We start from the raw sequence: 23251 nt of genomic DNA, 5'->3' as shown, positions 1-23251 counted from the left end.
CTGACTGTGGAGGCACAGCAGAGCCATTTTGGCTAGTTGCCATTGATCGTCGTATTCTTGGTGAATGGATCTAATCCTCTTTCAAAGCTATCCAAGTTGGTGGGAGGGAGTTCCATAGTTTAACGATGCACTGCATGAAATAGGACTTTCTTTTATCTGCCCAGGATCTTCCAACATGCAGCTCCATAAGATGTTAGTCCCAGGGTTATGAGAGAGGGAGACAAACTTTTCTGTCAATTTTCTCCACGCCATGCATAACTCCTATCACATGAACACTCGCCTTCTCTCTAAACTAAAAAAGTCCCCAGCGCTGCAATCATTCCTCCTGGGGGAGTCGCTTCATCCCCTTGGTCATTTTGGCTTCCTCTTTTCCTGAATCTTTTCCAACTCTACAACATCCTTCTTGAGGTGAGGCGACCAGAACTGTACACAGTATTCCAAATGCGGTAACAGCTCAGAGGGGAAAGTGCTTTTCTCGCCGGGGCTAATTGCTAGCTAAATGGAGGATACCTATGCTGGCAATTGGCAAATCGATTAGGTGCAAAATAAGGCATCAGAAAACATCCAGAGCTCTTGCTCCTTCCAGACAATGAAGGCCACTTAGTTTCCTATTAATGAGGACAGCTAGTGCATGCCAAAGTTTGCTTCGTCCGCCCGCTGCATGAGCCTGCGCTCTGCCAATGGAACCGAGGAGTTAAGGGGGATGCCCTGAGAGTGGTCGCCCGGGTAACACCCTTGCCATGGAGCTTTGCTAGTTAAATTTGATTGGCAAGAACAGTTCGCACCATTAAGGAAAGGAGACATGAAATTCTGTGGACCAGCAGCCTTGCTGGGCAATTGAAATTAAAAGACTGACAGCCAAGTAGAACGGGGGGGGGGGGGGAACCCCACTCCTATGAACCACAGGAGCCCCCGAGGATTTGAAACCAAGAAAGTTAAACAGCCGAGATGGAAATGGAGGCAGATGATCTGCAAATGTGCACACACACACATGCACACTTCACATTAGAACATCCCATTGAGGATCAATTAACTCCTCAAACCACTGCATATAAACCACTGACATCCTGCAGACAGCAGATGAGGTAATAAATAAATTATATTCACTGTTATGCACGGTGTCTGGGCTGCATTCCTCCAAACAACAAGGAAAGTCTGAGTGTTTGTGGTGGTTGGGAAGGGAGAAATCACGAGGGGGAAAAAAAAGAAATCTCTAAAAAAGAAAAAATATCCCTGCACATAGAGAACTATGTTGAGAGATGCCATAGGTCAGGGGTAGAGCTACTGGTACTTTACATAGGAATGCAAAAAGAGGCTGCTGGATCAGGCCAATGGCCCATTTACTCCACAACCCTGCTCTTAAAGTGGCCACCCAGATGTCTTCATAGGAAACTCACAAGCAGGATTCGAGCATAAGAGAGCCCTCTTCCCCCTTGTAGTATCAAGCTGTGGAGGTAGAACAGAGCCATCATGGATAGTAGCCACCCAGAGCCCTCTCCTCCAGGAATTTGTCCAATCCTCTTTTAAAGCCATCCAAGTTGGTGGCCATCTCTGCCTCTTGTGGGGGTTCTATAGTTTGGCTATGCTCTGCGTGAACAAGTCCTTTCTTTTACCTGTCCCGCATCATGTCCGCAAGTTCTAGCATTATGATAAAAGAGGCAGGGAAAACGTTTCTCTATCCATGACGGGCATAATTTTGTAAACTTTTACCATGTCACATCTTACTCGGCTTTTCTCTGAACTAAACAGTCCCAAAGGCTGTAACCTTTCTTCATAGTGAGTCATTCCTCAAGTTGACGAGGCTCATTGGACAGTTAACAAGAAGCAAGAGCCTTCATTAAAAAATAAAACTGTGTTTTATTTTTCTGTTGGAAGCCGCCCAGAGTGGCTGGGGAAACCCAGCCAGATGGGTGGGGTATAAATAATAAATTATTATTATTATTATTATTATTATTATCATTATTATTATTATTATTCATTATCATTTGTCCGGTCCTGTGGAACTCTCCGCCAATAGAGATTCAGCAGGTGCGTCCAGTTTCAACTTTTAAACGCCTGCTGAAAACTCCTCCATTCCACCAGGCCTATGTAGGCAACTAAGAATACATCCTTCCACAATGGTTAACTGGTGCCTGTTTTTAACCTTTTAATAGTTTTTATTGTAGTACAAAACATCGGGGGGCCACCACATTGGTGAATATGACAGCCTCCGGATTGGAACCCATGCTCTGCTCCTTCCCCTCCACCCTTTAAAGACCAAATCATTATGATTCTGCTCCATAGGCAGCTTTCTCAGAATCGTTGCTTCATTCCAAGGTGCCTTGCCTTCTTTCTCTACCATTTCTCCATTTTAAAATGTTTGAATGGCTTCACTCTGTGCATCTGAAGTGTCATGGGAGTGTTGTATAAAGTGTATTTATGATATATGAAAAGAGCTCTCAGCCAATGCTGGAAAGTTCTGGAGGGGGAGGGTGTCTTTTATTTTCAATATCAAGGACACAGGATGTTAATTCTGAAAACAAAACAAAACACACGTTGGTACAGCCTGGGATCTTTTTTCTTTTTGGTAAGCGATGAATTTAATGAAGTTTTGATCTAATTCCACTCTTCGGCGGCTGCCTTTGCTAATAAGTTGGGCAAGATTTCAGCAGAAAGAACAGCTGGGACAATTTCTGTCATTTGGCATCCCCAAGGCCTTGGGGTTTTGACTGCTAAATTTGGACACTCGGTTCTCATTTCTTTAATAGCTTTTTGCAATGTTCCCAGGGAGAGGTATATCAAAGCCTGTTAATGCAAATATGTGATTCCACTTTCTTAGAATGCTTCCAGACAACCTCCCATGTTACAACGAGAAATGGCAAGTAGTTTTGCTCACAAGACTATCTCCAGGTGTGGAACCTGGAAATGGGTGTCGCTAGAGGGAACTTATGAACAGCTCAGCTGGATCAGAATAAAGTTTAGTCCAGCATCCTGCTTCTCACAGCGGCCAATGAGATTTACCCAGGCCTTGAATGCCAATAAAGCCATCATAACTAGCAGCTACTATCCTCCACACCTTAAAGGTAGAGGAAGAAGGAATCCCTTGCATGGAATTTGCCTTTTTCAGAGAGATAAAAAAAACCATTTTTCCTGGTTTGCCAGTATCCTTTATTAACTGGACACAGTGTTCCAGGCGAGGTAGAATAGGGTGATGCTATTACTTCCTGCAATCTGGACACTAAATTTGTGTCGACGCAACCCTAGAATAAAACTAGCCTTTTTTGCACAACACTGCTGACTCCAGCTTAGACAGCGGTCTATTAAAACCACTATAGCTATTTCACATGTACCAGCTGTTAAGCCAGGAGTCTCTCATATGTGCATCTGATTCTCGTTACCCACTGGGACATTTGCCAGTCTCCAATCTCACAACACTTCACCCCTTCTCCAATGATTGAATCCACTTCATCGGATGCATGACGTGCAATCCTGAGTTGATTGTATAATGGCATAATCTTTAATACAGTATAACGTCTGTTACGTCTTTAAGGTGCTGTAGGCTCTTTGTTGTTTTTACTGCCAACAAACTAAAATGGCTACTTCTCTGGAAATTCTTTTCCATGATAGCATCTAGTGCAGGGCTGGGCAGGCTTACCAGATAGAGTTTGCTTTTAACTGGAACCCCAAGATATACCAACCAGAGCCAGGGGTGAAAAAAGTGCGGATGGAATTAAAGAAGAGCCCATTCTGAGACCGGGAAATGGTTTTTCAGCAGCAAAACTGAAACTGAGTTCACCACCCTTTCACGCAAAAGTCCACTCTGGATTAGCTATCAAGTTTAGGTTGGGTGAAAAGTCATTTTGGTGTCACGTTTTTAAGAAACTAGGAAGCAGGAAAACAAAAACCCTTCTGCAAATCACCTAGAGATCTGTCAATATATACCATTCTATCTCTTTGCCCACTTATGGGTCAAGTAGACAAACACATAACAAAACAAAACAAAACAAACAAAAACGGATGGAGCCAGTGATTCATTGTGTCATGAGTTCAACGCACACCTGCAAATGGTAGCCAATGAAATGTAGTGGGAGGTGGGGAAATCTGCAATGTTTTGACATCATCATTTACTGGGTGTTTCAGGGAGACCATAAAAGAAAAAAAGTGGGGTGCCTACATTCAGTGATAGCCCCAGTCTATGGAAAATCTAGTTTCAGTCCAACTCCACACATGCAGGAAAGAGAGGAGTTTGACTGCTACAATCTATTGAGGTACTGAATGGTATTTCCCTCCAATACTGCTGTTCATGACACACACAGATACACAGCAATCGTGGAATGATGCATTTCAATGGCAGGCAAACAAGTGAAAGCAAGAAAGTGGAAAGGAAAATGACAGAACAGCCTGCTGATCTGTATATGAGAAGTCTCTGGGGAGCCGGCGTTTGTCCACAGTCAGCTTTCAAGGTCACGTGGCCAGCATGACTAAACCGCTTCTGGCACATTGGAACACCGTGAGGGAAACCAGAGCGCATAGAAAATTCCGCTTACCTTCCCATCACAGCGGTATCTATTTATCTACTCGTGCTGGTATGCTTTCAAACTGCTAGGTTGGCAGAAGCTGGGAAAGAGCAACAGGAACTCGCCCCATCACGCGGATTTGAACCGCTGATCTTCTGATCACCAAGCCCAAGAGGCTCAGTGGTTTAGATCACAGCGCCACCCGCGTCTCTTGTTAGGTATAACACACATACACACAATATGAACATATAAGATCTAGACCAGGATTCATGGACCTCGCACCCTGCAGATGTTTCAGACTAAAACTGCCATCAGCCCAACAAGCATGGCTATGGCAAAGGTTGGTGAAGGCTGTTCTACAGCTACAGATCAGTGCTGACAATGACCATGGAAAATGTGTCCACCAGATTGAAGCTGGTATCAGGTAAGACATTTCACGTAGATTCCTACTGATTTGGAATAGACCATGCAGCCTCTCATAGGCCGAGCAATTAGTCTTCCATCCACGCTTATTGCCATCTCAACAGAATACAGTTCTAGTTCTGGTTCTTTTTTTTTCTTTTTTTTCCTGTCAATGTGGATCTTTAGGGATGTTTGTCTTGATTTTCAAACCCTCCTTTTTGTTTTGATGAGTTACACTCAAGCAGATTCCTGCTTGCATTTCCATTTAAGATTTCCAGCGTAAACAGGACGTCGCTGAGATACTTCTTCAAACAGACTTACTGATATTCCAGCTTCCCCAGACAGCACACAAGCCTACACAAACCAGGAACCCACCCAAAGTTACAATCTCGTGGGTGGTAGGAGAGAACCATCCCATAGATCATAGGAAATGGTTGGGCCAGGGGCCAAAAAGATTGGAAGCAGAAGGATTTGGGGAGGGGGGGGGGTTATGGAAGCCAGCAGCAGGAGCTCATCCTACCTCAATTCGGCCTGTGTCAGGCTGGAACCCGCGGGAAGGGTCCTCGGTGGTCACTCGGCACTGAATGGCACATCCATTGATCCGCACGTTGTCCTGTTTGAGGCCCAGGTCAGGAAGGCTCTTCCCCTCAGAGATGTGGATTTGGGCATGGACGAGGTCCACACTGAAAAGGGAGGGAAGGAGAGAGTCAGAGAGCGTGTGTGAAGCTTGGCGTAATTCCTTAGGCATTTTGCGTCTTGTGCAGGTATTTATTTACTTATTACATTAATACCCCACCTTATTGTCATACGCGTGGAGGAAAAATTTAAACACGTTGCAGAGTTCAGCAGAGTTCCCAAAAATAGACCAGAGGCAATATTTCATCCAGCAGAGAGCTTTTACTTGTGCTGAAGGCAAATAAGTCTGCTGCAACTGGATTTCTTATGGACTGTGCCAATCCTGACTGTATTGGATTTGGTGACCATTATGCTCATTAAGCTGAACTATTTAAAATTTTAAAAGATGATGCTGTTAAGGTGCTACACCCAATATGCCAGCAAGTTTGGAAAACTCAGCAATGGCCAGAGGATTGGAGAAGATCAGTCTACATCCCAATCCCAAAGAAGGGCAGTGCCAAAGAATGCTCCAACTACCGCACAATTGCGCTCATTTCACACGCTAGCAAGGTTATGCTTAAAATTCTACAAGGCAGGCTTAGGCAGTATGTGGACTGAGAACTCCCAGAAGTGCAAGCTGGATTTCAAAGGGGCAAGAGGAACCAGAGACCAAATAGCAAACATGCGCTGGATTATGGAGAAAGCTAGAGAGTTCCAGAAAAACGTCTACTTCTGCTTCATCGACTATGCAAAAGCCTTTGACTGTGTCGACCACAGCAAACTATGGCAAGTTCTTAAAGAAATGGGAGTGCCTGATCACCTCATCTGTCTCCTGAGAAATCTCTATGTGAGACAAGAAGCTATAGTTAGAACTGGATATGGAACAACTGATTGGTTCAAAATTGGGAAAGGAGTACGACAAGGTTGTATATTGTCTCCCTGCTTATTTAACTTATATGAAGAATTCATCATGCGAAAGGCTGGACTAGATGAATCCCAAGCCGGAATTAAGATTGCCGGAAGAAATATCAACAACCTCAGATATGCAGATGACACAACCTTGATGGCAGAAAGTGAGGAGGAATTAAAGAACCTTTTAATGAGGGTGAAAGAGGAGAGCGCAAAATATGGTCTGAAGCTCAACATAAAAAAAAACCAAGATCATGGCCACTGGTCCCATCACCTCCTGGCAAATAGAAGGGGAAGAAATGGAGGCAGTGAGAGATTTGACTTTCTTGGGCTCCTTGATCACTGCAGATGGTGACAGCAGTCACGAAATTAAAAGACGCCTGCTTCTTGGGAGAAAAGCAATGACAAACCAGACAGCATCTTAAAAAGCAGAGACATCACCTTGCCTACAATGGTCCGTATAGTTAAAGCTATGGTTTTTCCAGTAGTGATGTATGGAAGTGAGAGCTGGACCATAAAGAAGGCTGATCGCCGAAGAATTGATGCTTTTGAATTATGGTGCTGGAGGAGACTCTTGAGAGACCCATGGACTGCAAGAAGATCAAACCTATCCATTCTTAAGGAAATCAGCCCTGAGTGCTCGCTGGAAGGACAGATCGTGAAGCTGAGGCTCCAATACTTTGGCCACCTCATGAGAAGAGAAGAATCCTTGGAAAAGACCCTGATGTTGGGAAAGTTTGAGGGCACTAGGAGAAGGGGACGACAGAGAATGAGATGGTTGGACAGTGTTCTCGAAGCTACCAACATGAGTTTGACCAAACTGCGGGAGGCAGTGGAAAACAGGAGTGCCTGGCGTGCTCTGGTCCATGGGGTCACAAAGAGTCGGACACGACTAAACGACTAAACAACAACAACATGCTCATTAAGCTTCAGCACGAGTAAAAGCTCTGCTGGATGAAGTACAATCGCCTCTGGTGTATTTTTGGGAACTCTGCAACATGTTTAAGTTTTTCCTCCACATGTATGTCACTTATACCCTCCAAAGAGCTCAAGGTGGTATACACAGTACCCTCCATTTTATCCTTGCAACAACCCCTGTGAAGTCGGCTAGGCTGAGAGGCAGTGACTGGTCAGAGGTCCCCCAGCGAGCTCCATGGCCAAGTGAGACTAGAATCCTGGTCTCCCAGGTCTAACCACTACACCACACTCTCTTTCAGGACAGTCCTTTTTTTGCGTCTGCCTCCGTCTCATAGCTCTGCCTTTGCCAGAGCTCCTTTCATCACCTTTTGTGAAGAGATACCTGTGGGGCTGAGGGGCTGCTTTTGAAGTGCACAATCAAGAAGGAGGGAGGCGCCATTCCACCCTTGACCCTCCCGTTCTGCCCTGTCTCTGGTCAGCTTGGCACTAGTCTTTTTCTCTGCAGGGAAAATCTCCTGTTTTGGCTTCTTGATCAGTCTCGTTGTGGTTGTTTTGTTAGCTTTTGGCCTCTTTTACCTCTCCTCTTTTCCTTATTTGCCTGTCTCGTCATCCCCTCCCCCTTTTCCCTTCGTTCGTGAATCTGTACATTGAACAAGAATTGGCTTCATTGGTTAATCACAATGATGCTATTGAGGAATTTAAGTCCATAACACCCGCTGAGCGCCAAATAATTCTCCAGCACACTCGAAGATGAAGAAACCTTAATGTGTTTTGGTCAATTTGAGTTAACCCATTATCCGTTGAAAGATAAAGATCGTGAAAATTGACTGTATCTTTGTATATGTCTGGTTATATCACCTGAGCAAACATTTGGTATTCTGTGTCTCATTTCTTAACATTTTTAAAGTCTAGTTCTTAATATAGAAAAATAAATTTGGTTAAGTTTTAGTTCCTTTAGTCTGGGGAATTTTTTTTTAAAGTCCTTTATGACTGAGTTCACCCTTAAAACAAAACAAAACAAAACTCCCTTGGTGCCCACCCTAACCAAATGTGCTGTGCTGACTGGATGCTAGATATGCCTCATGTTGGGGGTCTCCCACCTCCAATTCTCTGTGAAGGAGATGGCTATTGATGACTAATAACCCTGAGGACTATGCTCTACATCAGGGGTCAGCAAACTTTTTCAGCAGGGGGCCGGTCCACTGTCCCTCAGACCTTGTGCAGGGCCGGAACTATATTTTGAAAGGGGAAAAAAATGAACGAATTCCTATGCCCCACAAATAACTCAGAGATGCATTTTAAATAAAAGCACACATTCTACTCATGTAAAAACATGCTGATTCCCAGACTGTCCATGGGCCGGATTTAGAAGGCGATTGGGCCACATCCGGCCCCCAGGCCTTAGTTTGGGAACCCCTGCTCTACATCCATGGTCCAAGCCAGTAATGCTTCTGAATGCAAGTTGCTGGAAACAAGGAGGGGAAAAGGCTCTTGTACGCAGATCTTGGGCCATTGGCCTGATCCAGCAGACTCTTGCCATATTCTTAAGGGCATGCAGGGAGAGAGAAAGATTCAAGTTTCATGTGTACTGCAAAATCAAGTGTTTTTCCCACCCCCACCCCCAGTCTCCTTTCCTGACAGGGGGCAGGCATCCAGAAATATCATCCAGATGTCCCAACTCCCTGGGCCCTCTTCTGAACCCGTAACCATCCTCCTTGCGTCCTGAAAGAGTACATCCCCCCTACCACCCCCGCTCACCAAGTGGCCTCAATCTGTCTTTGGCAAATGGAACTGCCTGTCGCCGGCAGCCAAGAGGGAGGGCAGCCAGCCAGCCAGTGTGCATTCACGGGCCACCTCCCAATGGTGCCCTGGAGTTCACAAAGAGGAGTTGGGATACAGGGGTCTGGGATTTTATGTGCATACCTTAACATATCTCTCTCCTTTAAAAAAGGCCCACAATTCCTTCCCTCCTTCGGTCCCACCACCAAAGCATTTGTCTGACGATCTTTTTTAAAAAATAATCTGCTTGCCATTTCATTGCTGCTATTAAAGCAGTGGCTGCCTCGTCCGAAAATGGGCCAAACAGCTGGGATTGCTAGCGGTCGATCCTTCTGAGCCGGGGGTGGGTGGGGCGGGGGCAGAGGAGCTCCTAAGCACATTCCTGCAGCTCCATTTAGTAGCAGCTGAAGCTTCAGGGCAGCCTTTCAGGGCAGCCCCATATACAGCACATCACAGCAGTCCAGCGTGGCTGTTAATGGACGCATGTTTCCCTGAGGTGAGATCTGGCTTAGGGCTGCAGCTGAAGAATCAGCCCAAGCTGGTAAAAAAAAAAAATCTGCAATCCGCTCCTTGTGGGGCTGCCCTTGAAGACAACTTGGAAACTTCAACTGATCCAAAATGCAACAGCTAAATTGCTAGCTGGGGTTCTGTTTAGATCTCATATAACCCTTGTTTTAAAAAAGCTGCACTGGTTGCAGGCCCAATTCAAGGTGCTCATGCTAGTGTTTGAAGACCCCAAGTACCTGAAAGACTGCCTCCAGGCTCTTCTTAAGTTCTCATGACCAACCTTACAACCAGCTTTGCTGCCTTCCCTGGGGGGTTCCAGCACTAGATCGGAACCCAACACGGAGGCCCTAAGCTGCAGAATGTGCTCCCCTCCCCTCCAAGGTTGCAAAATATTCTTAGGCTGGTCAAGATGCCCCTTTTTGCTGAGGCTTATGAAAGGGTGAGATGAGGGTTTTAATCGATTCGCTCTCTTGGCTGTATCATATTGCTTTGCTGCTGCTTATGTTTCATTGCAATTCCGTTGTAGGTTAATTGTATTTTTATATTGCATAACTCCCCCTGGGTGAAGGGCAGGTAATAAATCTCACTATTAAACAAAATAAAAATTGAACACAAATATCCACAGTGCACCTTTCTCACAAAGGCTCCCAAACTCTCCTGTCCTAACCAGGGTTTACCAATAATAATAATAATAATAATAATAATTTATTATTTATACCCTGCCCATCTGGCCGGGTTCCCCCAGCCACTCTGGGCGGCTTCCAACAAAACATTAAAATACAGAAATCCATCAAACATTAAAAGCTTCCCTAAACAGGGCTGCCTTAAGATGCCTTCTAAAGGTCTGGTAATTGTTGTTCTCTTTGACCTCTGGTGGGAGGGCATTCCACAGGGATTATTATTATTATTACTGTTGTTGTTGCTGCTGCTACTCTTCAAAATTTGTAGCACACCTTTCTATTCAAGGTAGCTTACAGACCAAAACAGAAATCAGTGAATAATGAAAGAAAGCAGCAACAATTCTGATTGAAAGAGACTACTAGAATATATGCAGCAGTAAAGGTGAAGTTGTTCCAGATATTGGGGATCACAGTTGGAAAGTCCTTGCCTCAAGAACCTACATTTATGACAGTGAAGGTGGGTGGGGAGCCCAGAGCTGAGCCCCAGAAGTGGAGCCAAGCTGCTGGGCTTGTTTGTATGGAAGAAAGAGCTTCCCAAGATGGTCTGTTCCCAGGTTAGGGGGTAGGGGGCAGATATGTTTTTGCCATTTGTCTGAGGGTGTACTTAAGATCAGGTTTCGGCACAGCAAAGATACTCAAGCAATGTAAGACCACTGCTGGTTCAATCCAACTCTAAGTCCATCCCTCAAGCAATACCAGAAAGACTTCCCAATTAAACCTGGCTTTAATTATGCTCTCAGTCACTGAGGATCGATAATTGTTGCTGGCCTCCCTACAACAATGTTCATTAAGAAGCCATAATGGCTGCACATCACATTCCACAGACAAAAAAACGAGGCTGTTGTGAGATGCTCCCACCAACACCCCAGGGTGTGTGGAATACCAGCTCCAGAGCTGCAGCAGGATGAGGCTCAGCAAGGCTCCAGCTTTGAAGAATCCAAGAAATCAACCGTGGCCAACCTAATGAGCTCCGGATTTGTGTACAGCCCCAGCCAGCACAGCCATTTGGACTCCATAACTAACAGAAGCAAGCATATGGAAATTGGCTCTATTGGGTTAATTTATGCAATGCAGCATGCGGCTATTTTGGTATAGGAGCCCCCTTTTTCAGCAAAAAAATTACACATGAAGCTCCCCATAAGGGTTTCTCACACAGATTCGTTGGGTTCCACTAAGGAAGCTCTCATTTCAGCCGCAGCTATAAACATGGCCTTGGTGAGGCAGCTGAGTTCTGAGTGCCAGATGGGGGAGCAGAAGAGGGATGGGCTGCCGTCTTCATTACATACTGCTTCTGGGTCTCCTAGAGGTTTCTGGGTGCTCACTGTGGTGGAAAATGAGATACTGGGCTGGGTGCACCCACATTGCTCTGACCCAGCAGGGCTGCTCTTAAACGAGAAGGGACGCAAATTCCCAGCCATTACTCCAAGCATGCCTTTGATTGCTCCCGGACGGCCTCTTTATTGAGCATTCACAGCGAGGAATCCAGACAACACCTGCATTCTGATTCCGTTTGCAGGGAGGTTATACAATGTGACGCTGAACAGTTATTATCCCACATTTTCTGATACATTTCCCCCCATCACTTCCCTTACCACAAAAGATCTGGGTAGTGGCAACAGCAGAACCTCCCTGCTCAGGATCAGAATCCTTCTCAATAGCCTGACATGGACATAACATTAAGGCGTGGTTTATGAAAGCTGTGGTTTGCTTGATGCTCCAAATTGTACCCAGTGGCTTAAATATGGGGTTTGCTTGCTGCAATCTGAAGCCAAGGTTTCGTTATTGGCTTACAGGCCTTGGTTTGTTTTAACTATAGCTTGAAGATATGAGCAGCCTTCCTTAACCATGCTTTGTTTGGCCAGCCCACTCTAGCTGCTTGCTAAACTACAAAGGCATGAGGCGAGAACAGAGAAACCAAGCTTTGGTGAAACAAGACATATTCCTGCCATTGCTGGTACACCAGCGGCATCGCTTTATTTTTCTGAAATGCAGATGAGCAGAGTCACTTTGCCCACCTGTGCCATAGGTGCTCTGAGCATTGTACAAAGTGAAAAATATTTACACAGAAGTTGACGCACAACAGACGTGTGATTTCAAAAAAAACAGGCTTGCCCTTTTAAAATCTGTTTGTCTAGCAGTTATTTTGCTTTTACTGGCAGCCTGAGGTGACGCATGTTAGGACACTTTTTGCAGAACTTTGCTCTTGCAGATAGAACAGAACATGGACCAAAAGAGATGCCAGCTTCAACCCCCATCCTTTGCTACAGACACACTTTAACCGGTGACCAGAGCAAAGGTCATGTTCCTTACTCCCGAAGCCAAACTTTGCCAAGTTCTCTAATGCCATCAGCATCTGCAGGGCACCACGTTGGCTACCTCCACATGTAAAAGCACCGTGTGTCTCACAGGCACCATGATCTTTTGGCGCCTATTGAGAGAAAAGAGTGCAGCTATAAAAAGGAGCGGTTTGTGAAAAGCAGGAGGCACAGGCAAACTGCTGCCAAGAGAGGTGTGATGTAGCAGAAGCTTTTCAGTCTCTCTCACACCCTCTCGCATCACGCTGCCACTTGCTTCTGCCCTTGGTTCAAGGCTCTTCGGCAGAGCTAGATGGAGGAGACTGAAAGCGAGAGAGCGGGTCCTGCAGTGTGGGTGGGCACGTTTGCTCGCTGGGGTGCCTCCCCCAAGGATGGGCTCCTCTCATCAAAGCAGCCAATCGGAACATCTATTGTGAGCGCTGACATGTCCCTGACCTTTTCAGATTAATCTCAAGCAGAGAGAGAGAGTGTGTTAATTACATGAAACAGGCAGGCAGTGTGGCTGTTCATGGCCTGGAGAAGTTTTAAATATTCTTATATAGGGTTGCCACTGCCACCATCAAGTGCCTCGGGGATGCACTGGATCCTGGCTGCAGAGACCCAGGCTTCAAGCCCTGCTCTACCATGAGCTCCCTCTCTCCCTCTCTCATTGCTCTGATAACAACATATGCTGCCCATCTGAGTGGGTTGCCAAAAAAATATCAAAAACACAATAAAACATCCACCATTAAAATTCACACATTACGCCATGCCAAAGTTCAGTAAACCATGACTGAGGCCTTATCCACACTTCCTCTGGTTCCACTGTTTCCCCTTGGGGAAAACCGCTCTTCAGTGCTCAATCGGAGCAAATGGCAATTTGGGTTTTCTCTGGATTGATGTTTGCTCCAATTTGGCACTAAAGAGCAGGTTTTCCCTGGGAAAGGAGCAGGGCAAGGGGGAAACAGCTCGGACCCATGCCTCGAAAGTGTGGGTCAGCCCCGTGCTTTCAAGGCACAGGACAAGTGGAAGTGTGGACAAGCCGTTAGTGTGGACAAGCCCCTCCTCAAGCGTTTTCGCCTGGCTGGTGGCCTGAAAGCTATCAGGTTTGAAAGCTAGTTGGAAGAAGATGCCTACCTATAAACACAGTGAATTAAGGGGTCATTAGGAAGCAGATCGGAATTAAAAACTGCCAAGATAATAATGCCATTACGCAACTCTATAGTGTGAACGCACTTGGAATCCTGGGCACAGTTCTGGTCGCCACACCTCAAAAAGGATATTGCAGAGGTTCTGAAAAAGGCTGATCAAAATTGCCCAAGGAGATGGAGCAGGAAAGGTTACAATACATGGGGCTATTTTAGTCTAGATAAAAAGATGTGAAATATAGGGTATGAGTGTGAGAGAGATAACTGTATAAAATTATGCATCAGGCTAGCCACTGTGAGAACAGGATGCTGGCTGATGGGAGTTGTAGTCCAAAACCTCTGAAAGGCGCCAAGTTGGCAAAGGCTGTTTCAGCCAGCCCGCCCCCCCCTCTCTCTCACACACACACACTACAAATCATCAAGTAACAGGAAAACAAGAACCACCCCTATCTCTCCCCAGAAGATGAGATTACATAACACCTTGTCAATTTGAAAGGGATCCCCAATGGTCATCCAATCCAACCCTCTGCAAGGCAGGAATCACAGCTCCAGCATCCCGGACAGACAGCCTTGCAACTTCTCTTTAAAAAGCTTCCAGTGAAGGAGAGCCCACCAGCTACCGAGGGAATCCATTCCACCACCCAACAGTGCTTACTGTCGGAAAGGTCTTCCTAGCACCACAGCAGTAGCCGAAAGTCAGGAACGGAAATACTTCTGCACCCCTTCCCACATTCCATCACTACCCTTGTGGACAATCTGAGAAAGAAACTATTTGCAGCCCACTGTGACTCTCTGAACCCCAGACAAACAAACAAACAAACAAACAAAACCCTACAGTAGAGCTGTGAAGTAGCAGCAGCAGCCCAGGGCTGCAATGTGCCATGCCTGCCATGGAAGCCAGGAGCTCTCAGCTAGAGGATTATACCGGGGGGGGGGGGGACTTAATACCACTCCATAAATCCCTGACGTGCCCATGCACCCAAAGTTGTTTGCGGTTTTTATTAGCTCCCCAAATTACGGAGTACTGAGAAGGGCAACTATACCATTCTTCCTAATGCACTGAAACCTGAGAAGTTCAAAATGACTCAACTTGGGAAAGGAGGGAGAGGAGCAGGGAGGATGAGAAGCAGTAGGAGAGGCACTAGAGAGAAATCCCAACCTAGCAGATAGAGATGTGGGTTCGAACCTTGCTCAGCCCTGAAGATCACGAGGCGATTTTGATCCAGTCGCACTTTCTCAACCTAATCTATTCCACAGGGTTACTGCAAGGCTTAAATGGGTGGAAGGAACTAAGTACACACACAAACACCCTCAGGGTGAGTGTCAAAGGTCACCACGGAGTCCCCTGGGTCTGCAGCAACAAGGAAATAGAAAAAATGGGAAAGGGAGGTAAACTCCACCTCCTCCATGATGTGCATAATTTTATAGACATATCTTGCCCAAGGTGGATACAGAAACGTTTATCTCCCTCTCTCATAACGCCAGAACTCTTGCACATCCAATGAAGTGGAATGTTGGAAGGTTCAGGACAGATACAAGGGAGGATTATTCGTGCGGCACATAGTTAAACTACGGAACTCGCTCCTGCAGGAGGCAGCGATGGCCACTAACTGGGATGGTTTTAAAAGAGGACTGGACAAATTGATGGCAGAGAAGGGTATCAACAGCTATTAGTTACAATGGCTATGCTCTGCCTCCACAGAAGCCAGTAATGCTTCTGAATGCCAGCTGCTGGAAAGCACAGGAGGGGAGAGAGTTGCTGTTGTGCTCAAATTCTGCTTGTGAGTTTCCCACAGGGATCTGGTTGGCCACTGGCCTGATCCATCAGGCTCTCCTTATGTTCTTAAGGAGGGGGCCAGGGGATGGGGCACAGCCTGGGGAGACTCCCAAGGGCCAGACAGAGAGGCGTGGGTGCCAAAGTCGGCTCCAAGGTCTGAGATTCCCCATCCTTGACTTAAAGGGTAAACTTGTTTTTCTGCCATCTAATGAAAAGCTGGGCTTGCTTGTCAAGAGTTTGGCATTGGGGGACAACTTCTGAAAGACTGTGATGCCAGCATCCGTGAGTCTAACAACGTCTTGAATCAGTCAGTCTAGAGTCAGAAATCCCCACTTTCGTGAGCTAAGGAGGCCTCCAGAGATGCTTGCCACATGGAGAGCACCACTCACAGGGATACATCATGTGCAATCAAAGAGATTGGAAGCGACACTGGTCAAACAAAGGACAGCAGCAGCATCCCTAGGCCATACTCTGAAGCATGAAAATCGCAAAAGGTGAGAGAATAGCTATGCATATGTGCAAGAACAGCTGCCAAGGAGAACAGATTTCCTGCCGCACTTGCTCTGGGTGTACCCAAAATCCTTGCCTTCCATCAAGAGTCAGTGCAGGAGCATCAAACTGAGCAATGAAGATTCTCAGTGCAAGGGCCTCCACTGCTCCTAAAATTTCCTGGAGTATGGGACGCTCTGACATCCTGGAGGAACGGGTTGCGTACTTAATAGGTCCTCACCTTATTTTGTAGCCTTTGGCTTCTGTGAGGCTGCGGAAGCTGGGATACTGCAGGGGGGGACATCCTCTGAGCCAGAGAATGGTGGCCTAAGAATATAAGAACACAAGAGCTTGCTGGATCAGGCCAGTGGCCCATCTAGTCCAGCATCCTGTTCTCACAGTGGTCAACCAGGTGCCTGGTCCTCAAATGCAGGGCCCTGAATAAGTTATCAGAGAGACCCTACCAGAGGAGAGGCTGGACCCAGTGTTAGAAACTTGGATCGAAAAGCTAGGAGCCAAATGGCTTCTAGCACCTGGGTTGTGGGCGCCAAAACAGAATGTCTAGTCACTACTGGGGGGGGTGGGGGTGTCAGCAACACATATTCACATAAGTGACAAATTGTTAATATCACATTTTTAGCAGAAATTGTTAATACTTGTTTAATTTGGTGTTTACAATAAAAATATTGGTACCGTACTTCAGTTATCAAAACACTCTATTCTTTATGGTTAAACTCCTTAAAGAATTGTCTATCCTTAACATATACTTTGAGGCTTCAAAGCACATACATTTCAGTAATCCTTCAGTGTCAGCCAGGTGCAAAAAAATGGCACCCAGACTTTTTTTGTGGTGCTCGCAAATGGAGAATCTTTAGGTGAAAAATGTGCCTGGCGCCCTGCTATTTTCGAACCCTGGCTGGACCACATCCTCAGCTACAAACTGCAAGGTCCCTGGTTTGCGTGACAGTCCCCAGTGTGAGTCCTTGTGCCTAACACCCAGGTATTGCAGTGGCCCTGCCCACTGCGGTTGGCCACTGACTCCCTGCAACAGGACAGGGCTGCAGGAAGCATATTCAAGTTTCAATGCACACATGGAACAATGCACAAAGGAACGCAGGAAACTGCCTGACCAGTGGTGCATCTACTTCAGTGCGCCTACACTGATTGGCAGCAGCTTCTCAATGGCTTCAAACTTTGCCAGTCCTACTTAGATGAGATTGGACCTCGAAGGTTCTGTGTGCAAGGCAGATGCCTTAGCACCGAGCTACTGCCCTTACTCTGCATATGTGCTAGTCAAACCGTATAAGCACTATATAAACTAATCCAGATACAGTACTAAAATATGCTTGGTGCAGTTCTCCCTCGAATAAGGAATAAGGAAGGCAGAATGTCTGAAAGCTTAGAGACAGGTGTCTATTTAAAAAACAAACAAACAGGTTGTTCCATTAGCAGGAAGAAGGGTCAAATATGTATCCGAAAGGACATTGCATCTATCTCAATGCACTCAATATTCAACACACAGCCTCTAGTTTTGTGCGAATATGAATCTGGATTGGCATCAATTGTCTGACTCATACTTTGAGTTCTGAATAACTGATTCTGGCCTGATATGGCCTATGACAGCTGAGCCCTCTCCAAAAATTATAGCATTACTGTATTCCCACTGAACTAACACATGTTGAACCGGTAATAAAGTGCAACCTTTCCATAGAGTTTTGAGGGCGGCTGACCTCCGACCTCCATTAAAATAAGGAGCTCCTTCCAATCTGGTCCACCTCAGAGGGTGCTTCCAGGATGATATCAACTGCCTGGGTCTGATGAACGAGTCTGCATTGCCTGGTGGGACCTGCTTGTTTCTTTTTCTCCAAATACCTCAAGGTCATTCCACCTCCTCATTGAATCTCCACAACAACCCTGTGAGGTAGGTTAGGCTGAGAGGCAGCCACTGGCCCAAGGACACCCATTGAACTTCATGCCCAAGTCAAGATTTGAACATGGTCTCCCAAGGCCTAGTCCGATGTTCTAGCTACTATACCACATTGAGTATTGGGCTGTTTGGTGATGGTGGGGAGAGGGTGCTGCTTGCTTTTTTTTTTTTACTGTGTTTTGTTTTGTGGGAAGGAAGTGTGGGTGTTTCCTTCCTAATTGGGGGCGGTGGCGGTTCAGAGCATCATCAACATTCTTCTGTGAAATGGGTGTTTTGCAGTGCCCGTGGAGGTTGCTTAGATTTCAAAATGAGCCCCCCACATATACACACAGTTGGGGACTCCCAAATTTTCTTTAAAACGAGTGCTAATTGGCGATCCCTGACTTTAAAAAATGGTCACTAATGGAAAGTCACATTTCTTTCTTTCTTTCTTTCTTTCTTTCTTTCTTTCTTTCTTTCTTTCTTTCTTTCTTTCTTTCTTTCTTTCTTTCTTTCTTTCTTTTTACAAAAACCTGCCTCTCCATCCAGTTGTGCTCAAAGGCAGCTACGGTAATCAAAATGCAACGGTGTAGAATAAGACACGACAAATCGGCTATAAATTCCAAAGTAAGAAACAAACTAATCACGGGAATAGGAAAGGATAAAGGCCAACTGTGTCATGAACAGGGATCGATACAATGAAGGGCGGAAATAGCCCAATCTCCAGCTGTTCTGTTGGCATTTAGGGCTGCTGTGGGTCATTGTTGTGCTGACATCAAACTCCAGATCAAAACCTCCCCGCCCCCCACAAATCTGTGTCTCCCTTTTTTCGTTTCATTTCCCTGGGAGCCTATAGCTGAACCCCCAGCTGAACAATCACTTCCTGGGAGCTCTCATGTCAAATCCAAGCAGGTCTGAAAAGCCTCCTGCTGATGGCAAACAAGACATTTCCCGACCTTGCGGAACAGAACTGCAGTCTCTGCCTGACCGGGCCAGTTAATAATTACCGGTATTATCATTATTTTTGCTACTATCTTTTTTATGTATGAAAATATTTTATGCCACTGTGTCACAAAAAATATATCATAGCAGTTTAAAGCCATAAAACCATAATACCATATTAAAAAGGTTAAAACAGGCATTAATTTACCACCGTGGAAGTACTCTGAACTGCCTTGCACAGACCTGGTGAAATAGAAAAGTTTTTAGGCGGCATTTAAAAGTTGACACAGAAGGTGCCTGCTGGATCTCTAGGGCAGGGAGTTCCACCGGATTGGCCCAGTGATACTAAAGACTCAGCTTCTTGTTGTCAAATGAGCCTCGCCAACTCATTTTAATATACCACCTGTCCTCCAAGGAGCTCAATGTGCCATATGTGATTCCCTGCTCCCCAGTTTGTACTCACAAGAACTCCAAGAGAGAGCTTAGACTAAGAGACAGGGATTGGTGTCAGGCCCCTGCTTCAGGATCCGTGCCAGTCTGAGGAGGACTCCGGTTCTGATTATGTGCCAGCCACCCCACTCAAGAGGGGAAGTCCTCAGCACCTTCTTCTATGCTGCCCAAGCCTGAAGGGGTGGCCACTGGAAGATAAAGTCCTGATGGCATTTTAAGGCTTCAGAACACTATGCCTTTGCTGAGACAACAACTTCCCAAAGTCAGCTGGCCTGGTCTGCCCTGGAAAAGAACATAAGAGCCTGCTGGATCAGGCCTATGGCTCATCTAGTCCAGCATCATGTTCTCATGGTGGCTAACCAGGTGCCTCTTTGGGAAATATGCAAGCAGGATTTGACCACTCTCACCTCCAGCAACTGGTAATCAGAAGCGTTTCTGCCTGACCATGGAGGCAGAACACAGCCCTGGTGGCGGCTGTTGTTGTTTAGTCGTTTAGTCGTGTCCGACTCTTCGTGACCCCATGGACCATAGCACGCCAGGCACTCCTGTCTTCCACTGCCTCCCGCAGTTTGGTCAAACTCATTTTCGTAGCTTCGAGAACACTGTCCAACCATCTCGTCCTCTGTCGTCCCCTTCTCCTAGTGCCCTCCATCTTTCCCAACATCAAGGTCTTTTCCAAGGATTCTTCTCTTCTCATGAGGTGGCCAAAGTATTGGAGCCTCAGCTTCACGATCTGTCCTTCCAGCGAGCACTCAGGGCTGATTTCCTTAAGAATGGATAGGTTTGATCTTCTTGCAGTCCATGGGACTCTCAAGAGTCTCCTCCAGCACCATAATTCAAAAGCATCCATTCTTCGGCGATCAGCCTTCTTTATGGTCCAGCTCTCACTTCCATACATCACTACTGGAAAAACCATAGCTTTAACTATACGGACCTTTGTCGGCAAGGTGATGTCTCTGCTTTTTAAGATGCTGTCTGGTTTGTCATTGCTTTTCTCCCAAGAAGCAGGCGTCTTTTAATTTCGTGACTGCTGTCACCATCTGCAGTGATCAAGGAGCCCAAGAAAGTAAAATCTCTCACTGCCTCCATTTCTTCCCCTTCTATTTGCCAGGAGGTGATGGGACCAGTGGCCATGATCTTGGTTTTTTGATGTTGAGCTTCAGACCATATTTTGCGCTCTCCTCTTTCACCCTCATTAAAAGGTTCTTTAATTCTTCCTCGCTTTCTGCCATCAAGGTTGTGTCATCTGCATATCTGAGGTTGTTGATATTTCTTCCGGCAATCTTAATTCCGGCTTGGGATTCATCTAGTCCAGCCTTTCGCATGATGAATTCTGCATATAAGTTAAATAAGCAGGGAGACAATATAAAACCTTGTCGTACTCCTTTCCCAATTTTGAACCAATCAGTTGTTCCATATCCAGTTCTAACTGTAGCTTCTTGTCCCACATAGAGATTTCTCAGGAGACAGATGAGGTGATCAGGCACTCCCATTTCTTTAAGAACTTGCCATAGTTTGCTGTGGTCGACACAGTCAAAGGCTTTTGCATAGTCAATGAAGCAGAAGTAGACGTTTTTCTGGAACTCTCTAGCTTTTTCCATAATCTCCCAATAGCCCTCTCCTCCATGAATCTATCTAATCCTCATTCAGAGCCATCCGAGTTGGTGGCCATCCCTGCCTCCTGTGGCAGAGAGTTCCATAGTTTATTTGCTGCATAAAGAACTTCTCTCATTTCTTTGTCATGAATCTTCTGACGTTCAAATTCATTGGATGTCTGCAAGTTCCAGTGTTATGAGAGAAGGGGAACACTCCTCTCTATCCACTCTCTCCATGCCATGCATAATTGTATAAAACTTCTAGCATGTCGCCTCTTACTCGCCTTTTCTATAAACTAAAAAGTCGCAAATGCTGCAACTTTTCCTCATAGGGGAGCCACTCCACCCCTCAATTGTTCTGGTTGCCCTTTCCCAACTCTGCAATTTCCTTTTGGAGGGGATGCGACCAGAACTGTACACAGGATTCAAAATATGGTTGCAGCATAGATTTGTACGCTGGCATTATCTGACATGCTTGCCCTTCCCCAAGCCTTAGCAGAAGAGAATTTGAACCTAGGACTCTCCCAGTCTTATTGCAACCACTGTATCACACTATCTCGTGCTTCCCATCACCTTGGCAGGAAGTGCAGAAGATTGAGCAAACCTCCATTGTTTAGGAGAGAGATTAGCTAGAAGCTCCCTCCTTCCCTTTATTCCCCTCCTCTCTCTCTCTCTCTCACTTTCCTTCTCTTCCTTCCAGCCGCTGTTGGAGAATTAGAAAGAGCAGATGGAGTCATTCCAAGTGCACAGCTGGAGGAAGAAGGGAAACGGAGGGGTAATGAAAATCCGACAAGACGTGTTCATACTTGCAAGAAGGTGGAAGCGCAGGAGGGCAACTAGGGGTGAGGCGAGGAGCAAGGCCTCTCTTCTCACCGGCAGAAGGCAGGAGGGGGCAGCAGGTTCACACGAACATCTCGCCTCCTCACCCAGCAACACCAGGGCAACGAAGCCTGAACCGGCCTGGCGAGGGGCAGCAAAGGATGCTTGCCCTGGCACAACTCAAAGATGAGCAACCTCAGAAAAGTAGCATTCACACCCATGTGCACCAAAGGGGTGGGGGAGGAATCGATTTGGTCCATTTTTCAGAGGACCAACTTCATCTGTCGCTCCTGAGCTTGCTCCAGGATCAAAAGGCAGCTCCCTGTCTTGATGCAGTTCCTTTGGATTTCGCAATGCAAGAAAGCGAACACCAAAAATATGCATTTTGTACAAGATGCATAAAAAGGTGCCTTTTTTGGACAATAAGGACAAAAAAGCTTGCTGTTTCACATTTAGAAAGGATTATGTAATGTGAAAAAAAAAGAATACGTACAGTTTATATATGCAGGTTTTCTGTGTGCTCTTTCAGAAAAGCTGCACAGAACAGAGCAGAACGGATTTATGGCTGAAGACTAGCAAGACTGTGAAATGTGATGGAATTCATTGCTCAGCCCATCCCTACCTTCAGCGCTGCATTTCTGCTGCGATTCTGCAGGAGTCAGAGGACAACAAAATGTGACTGTAGGCAAGCTTTTGCTGCTGTTTTAAATAGTAGGTTTCCAGCCCTTCATTGCTGGCAAAAAACATGCTTTAAGCCTGCTGACATCTCAGCAGCCAGAGGGGAGTCAGAGGGGCATCAGTGCCTTGTGTGGCTCCTTGGCCCTCCCTGAACCTATTTCCCAGAATTACACAACAATAGAAGAGTGTAAAATGAGAGCACATCATGCAAATCTCTTCATTTTGCATAATTTAAACCAGTTGTGGGATTCCACATTCTTTGGTGGAGAATCCAATTTTTAAATTATTATTACATATATATCCCAACTTTCCTCCAAGTTGCTGTAGGTGGCAAACATTTCCACCCCTATTTAATCCCCACAACAACCCTGTGAGGTAGGATAGGCTGAGAATCAGAGAGACTGGCCCAAGGTCACCCAGTGAGTTGAGTGGGGATTCAAACCCTGGTCTCCCAGGTTCTAGCACAGTCCTGCCACACTGACTTGATCGGACAAATCTTTTAAGCCATTGTTCTCATCACTTCTGTCCTTTTAGTGTAGTCTGCCTATGGTACTTAGATGCTACTGTACTTGGTTGCTTCCCAGGTGCCATTCTCTATATTTTGCTCCCCTTCCAGCTCTCAAGCTTTTTGGCGGGGGGGGGGGGGGGAGAGAAAGCATTTCCATGTTTTTGTTGAAAACCTGAACCTTGAAAGCTAACAGAGTGCTTGTACTATGCACAATCCATGCAAATGTGCTCCATTTCCATAATTCATTCTGCACAGACTTTTCAAGAAGGGCCTTAATGCAGATTTTGGATCGATTTATTTGTTTATGACATTTTCCTCCACCTTTTCCTCCAGTAGAGC

General features: G+C 46.0%; 1 protein-coding gene across 7 annotated transcripts in view; it reads right to left on the bottom strand.

The window, feature by feature from the left end:
• Positions 1-23251, bottom strand: part of PC (pyruvate carboxylase) — a 275210-nt gene that overhangs the window by 134152 nt on the left and 117807 nt on the right. For all 7 annotated transcript variants that reach the window (XM_060269527.1, XM_060269532.1, XM_060269530.1 and 4 more), the window contains one exon: positions 5419-5581. In XM_060269527.1, the coding sequence (XP_060125510.1) occupies positions 5419-5581 (163 nt within the window). The remainder of the gene's footprint in view (positions 1-5418; positions 5582-23251) is intronic.

Source organism: Zootoca vivipara, chromosome 17 (genome assembly GCF_963506605.1).
Source record: "Zootoca vivipara chromosome 17, rZooViv1.1, whole genome shotgun sequence".
Taxonomy (NCBI): domain Eukaryota; kingdom Metazoa; phylum Chordata; class Lepidosauria; order Squamata; family Lacertidae; genus Zootoca; species Zootoca vivipara.
Note: the sequence above shows the minus strand (reverse complement) of the source record. Positions and strands in the feature narration are given on the sequence as shown.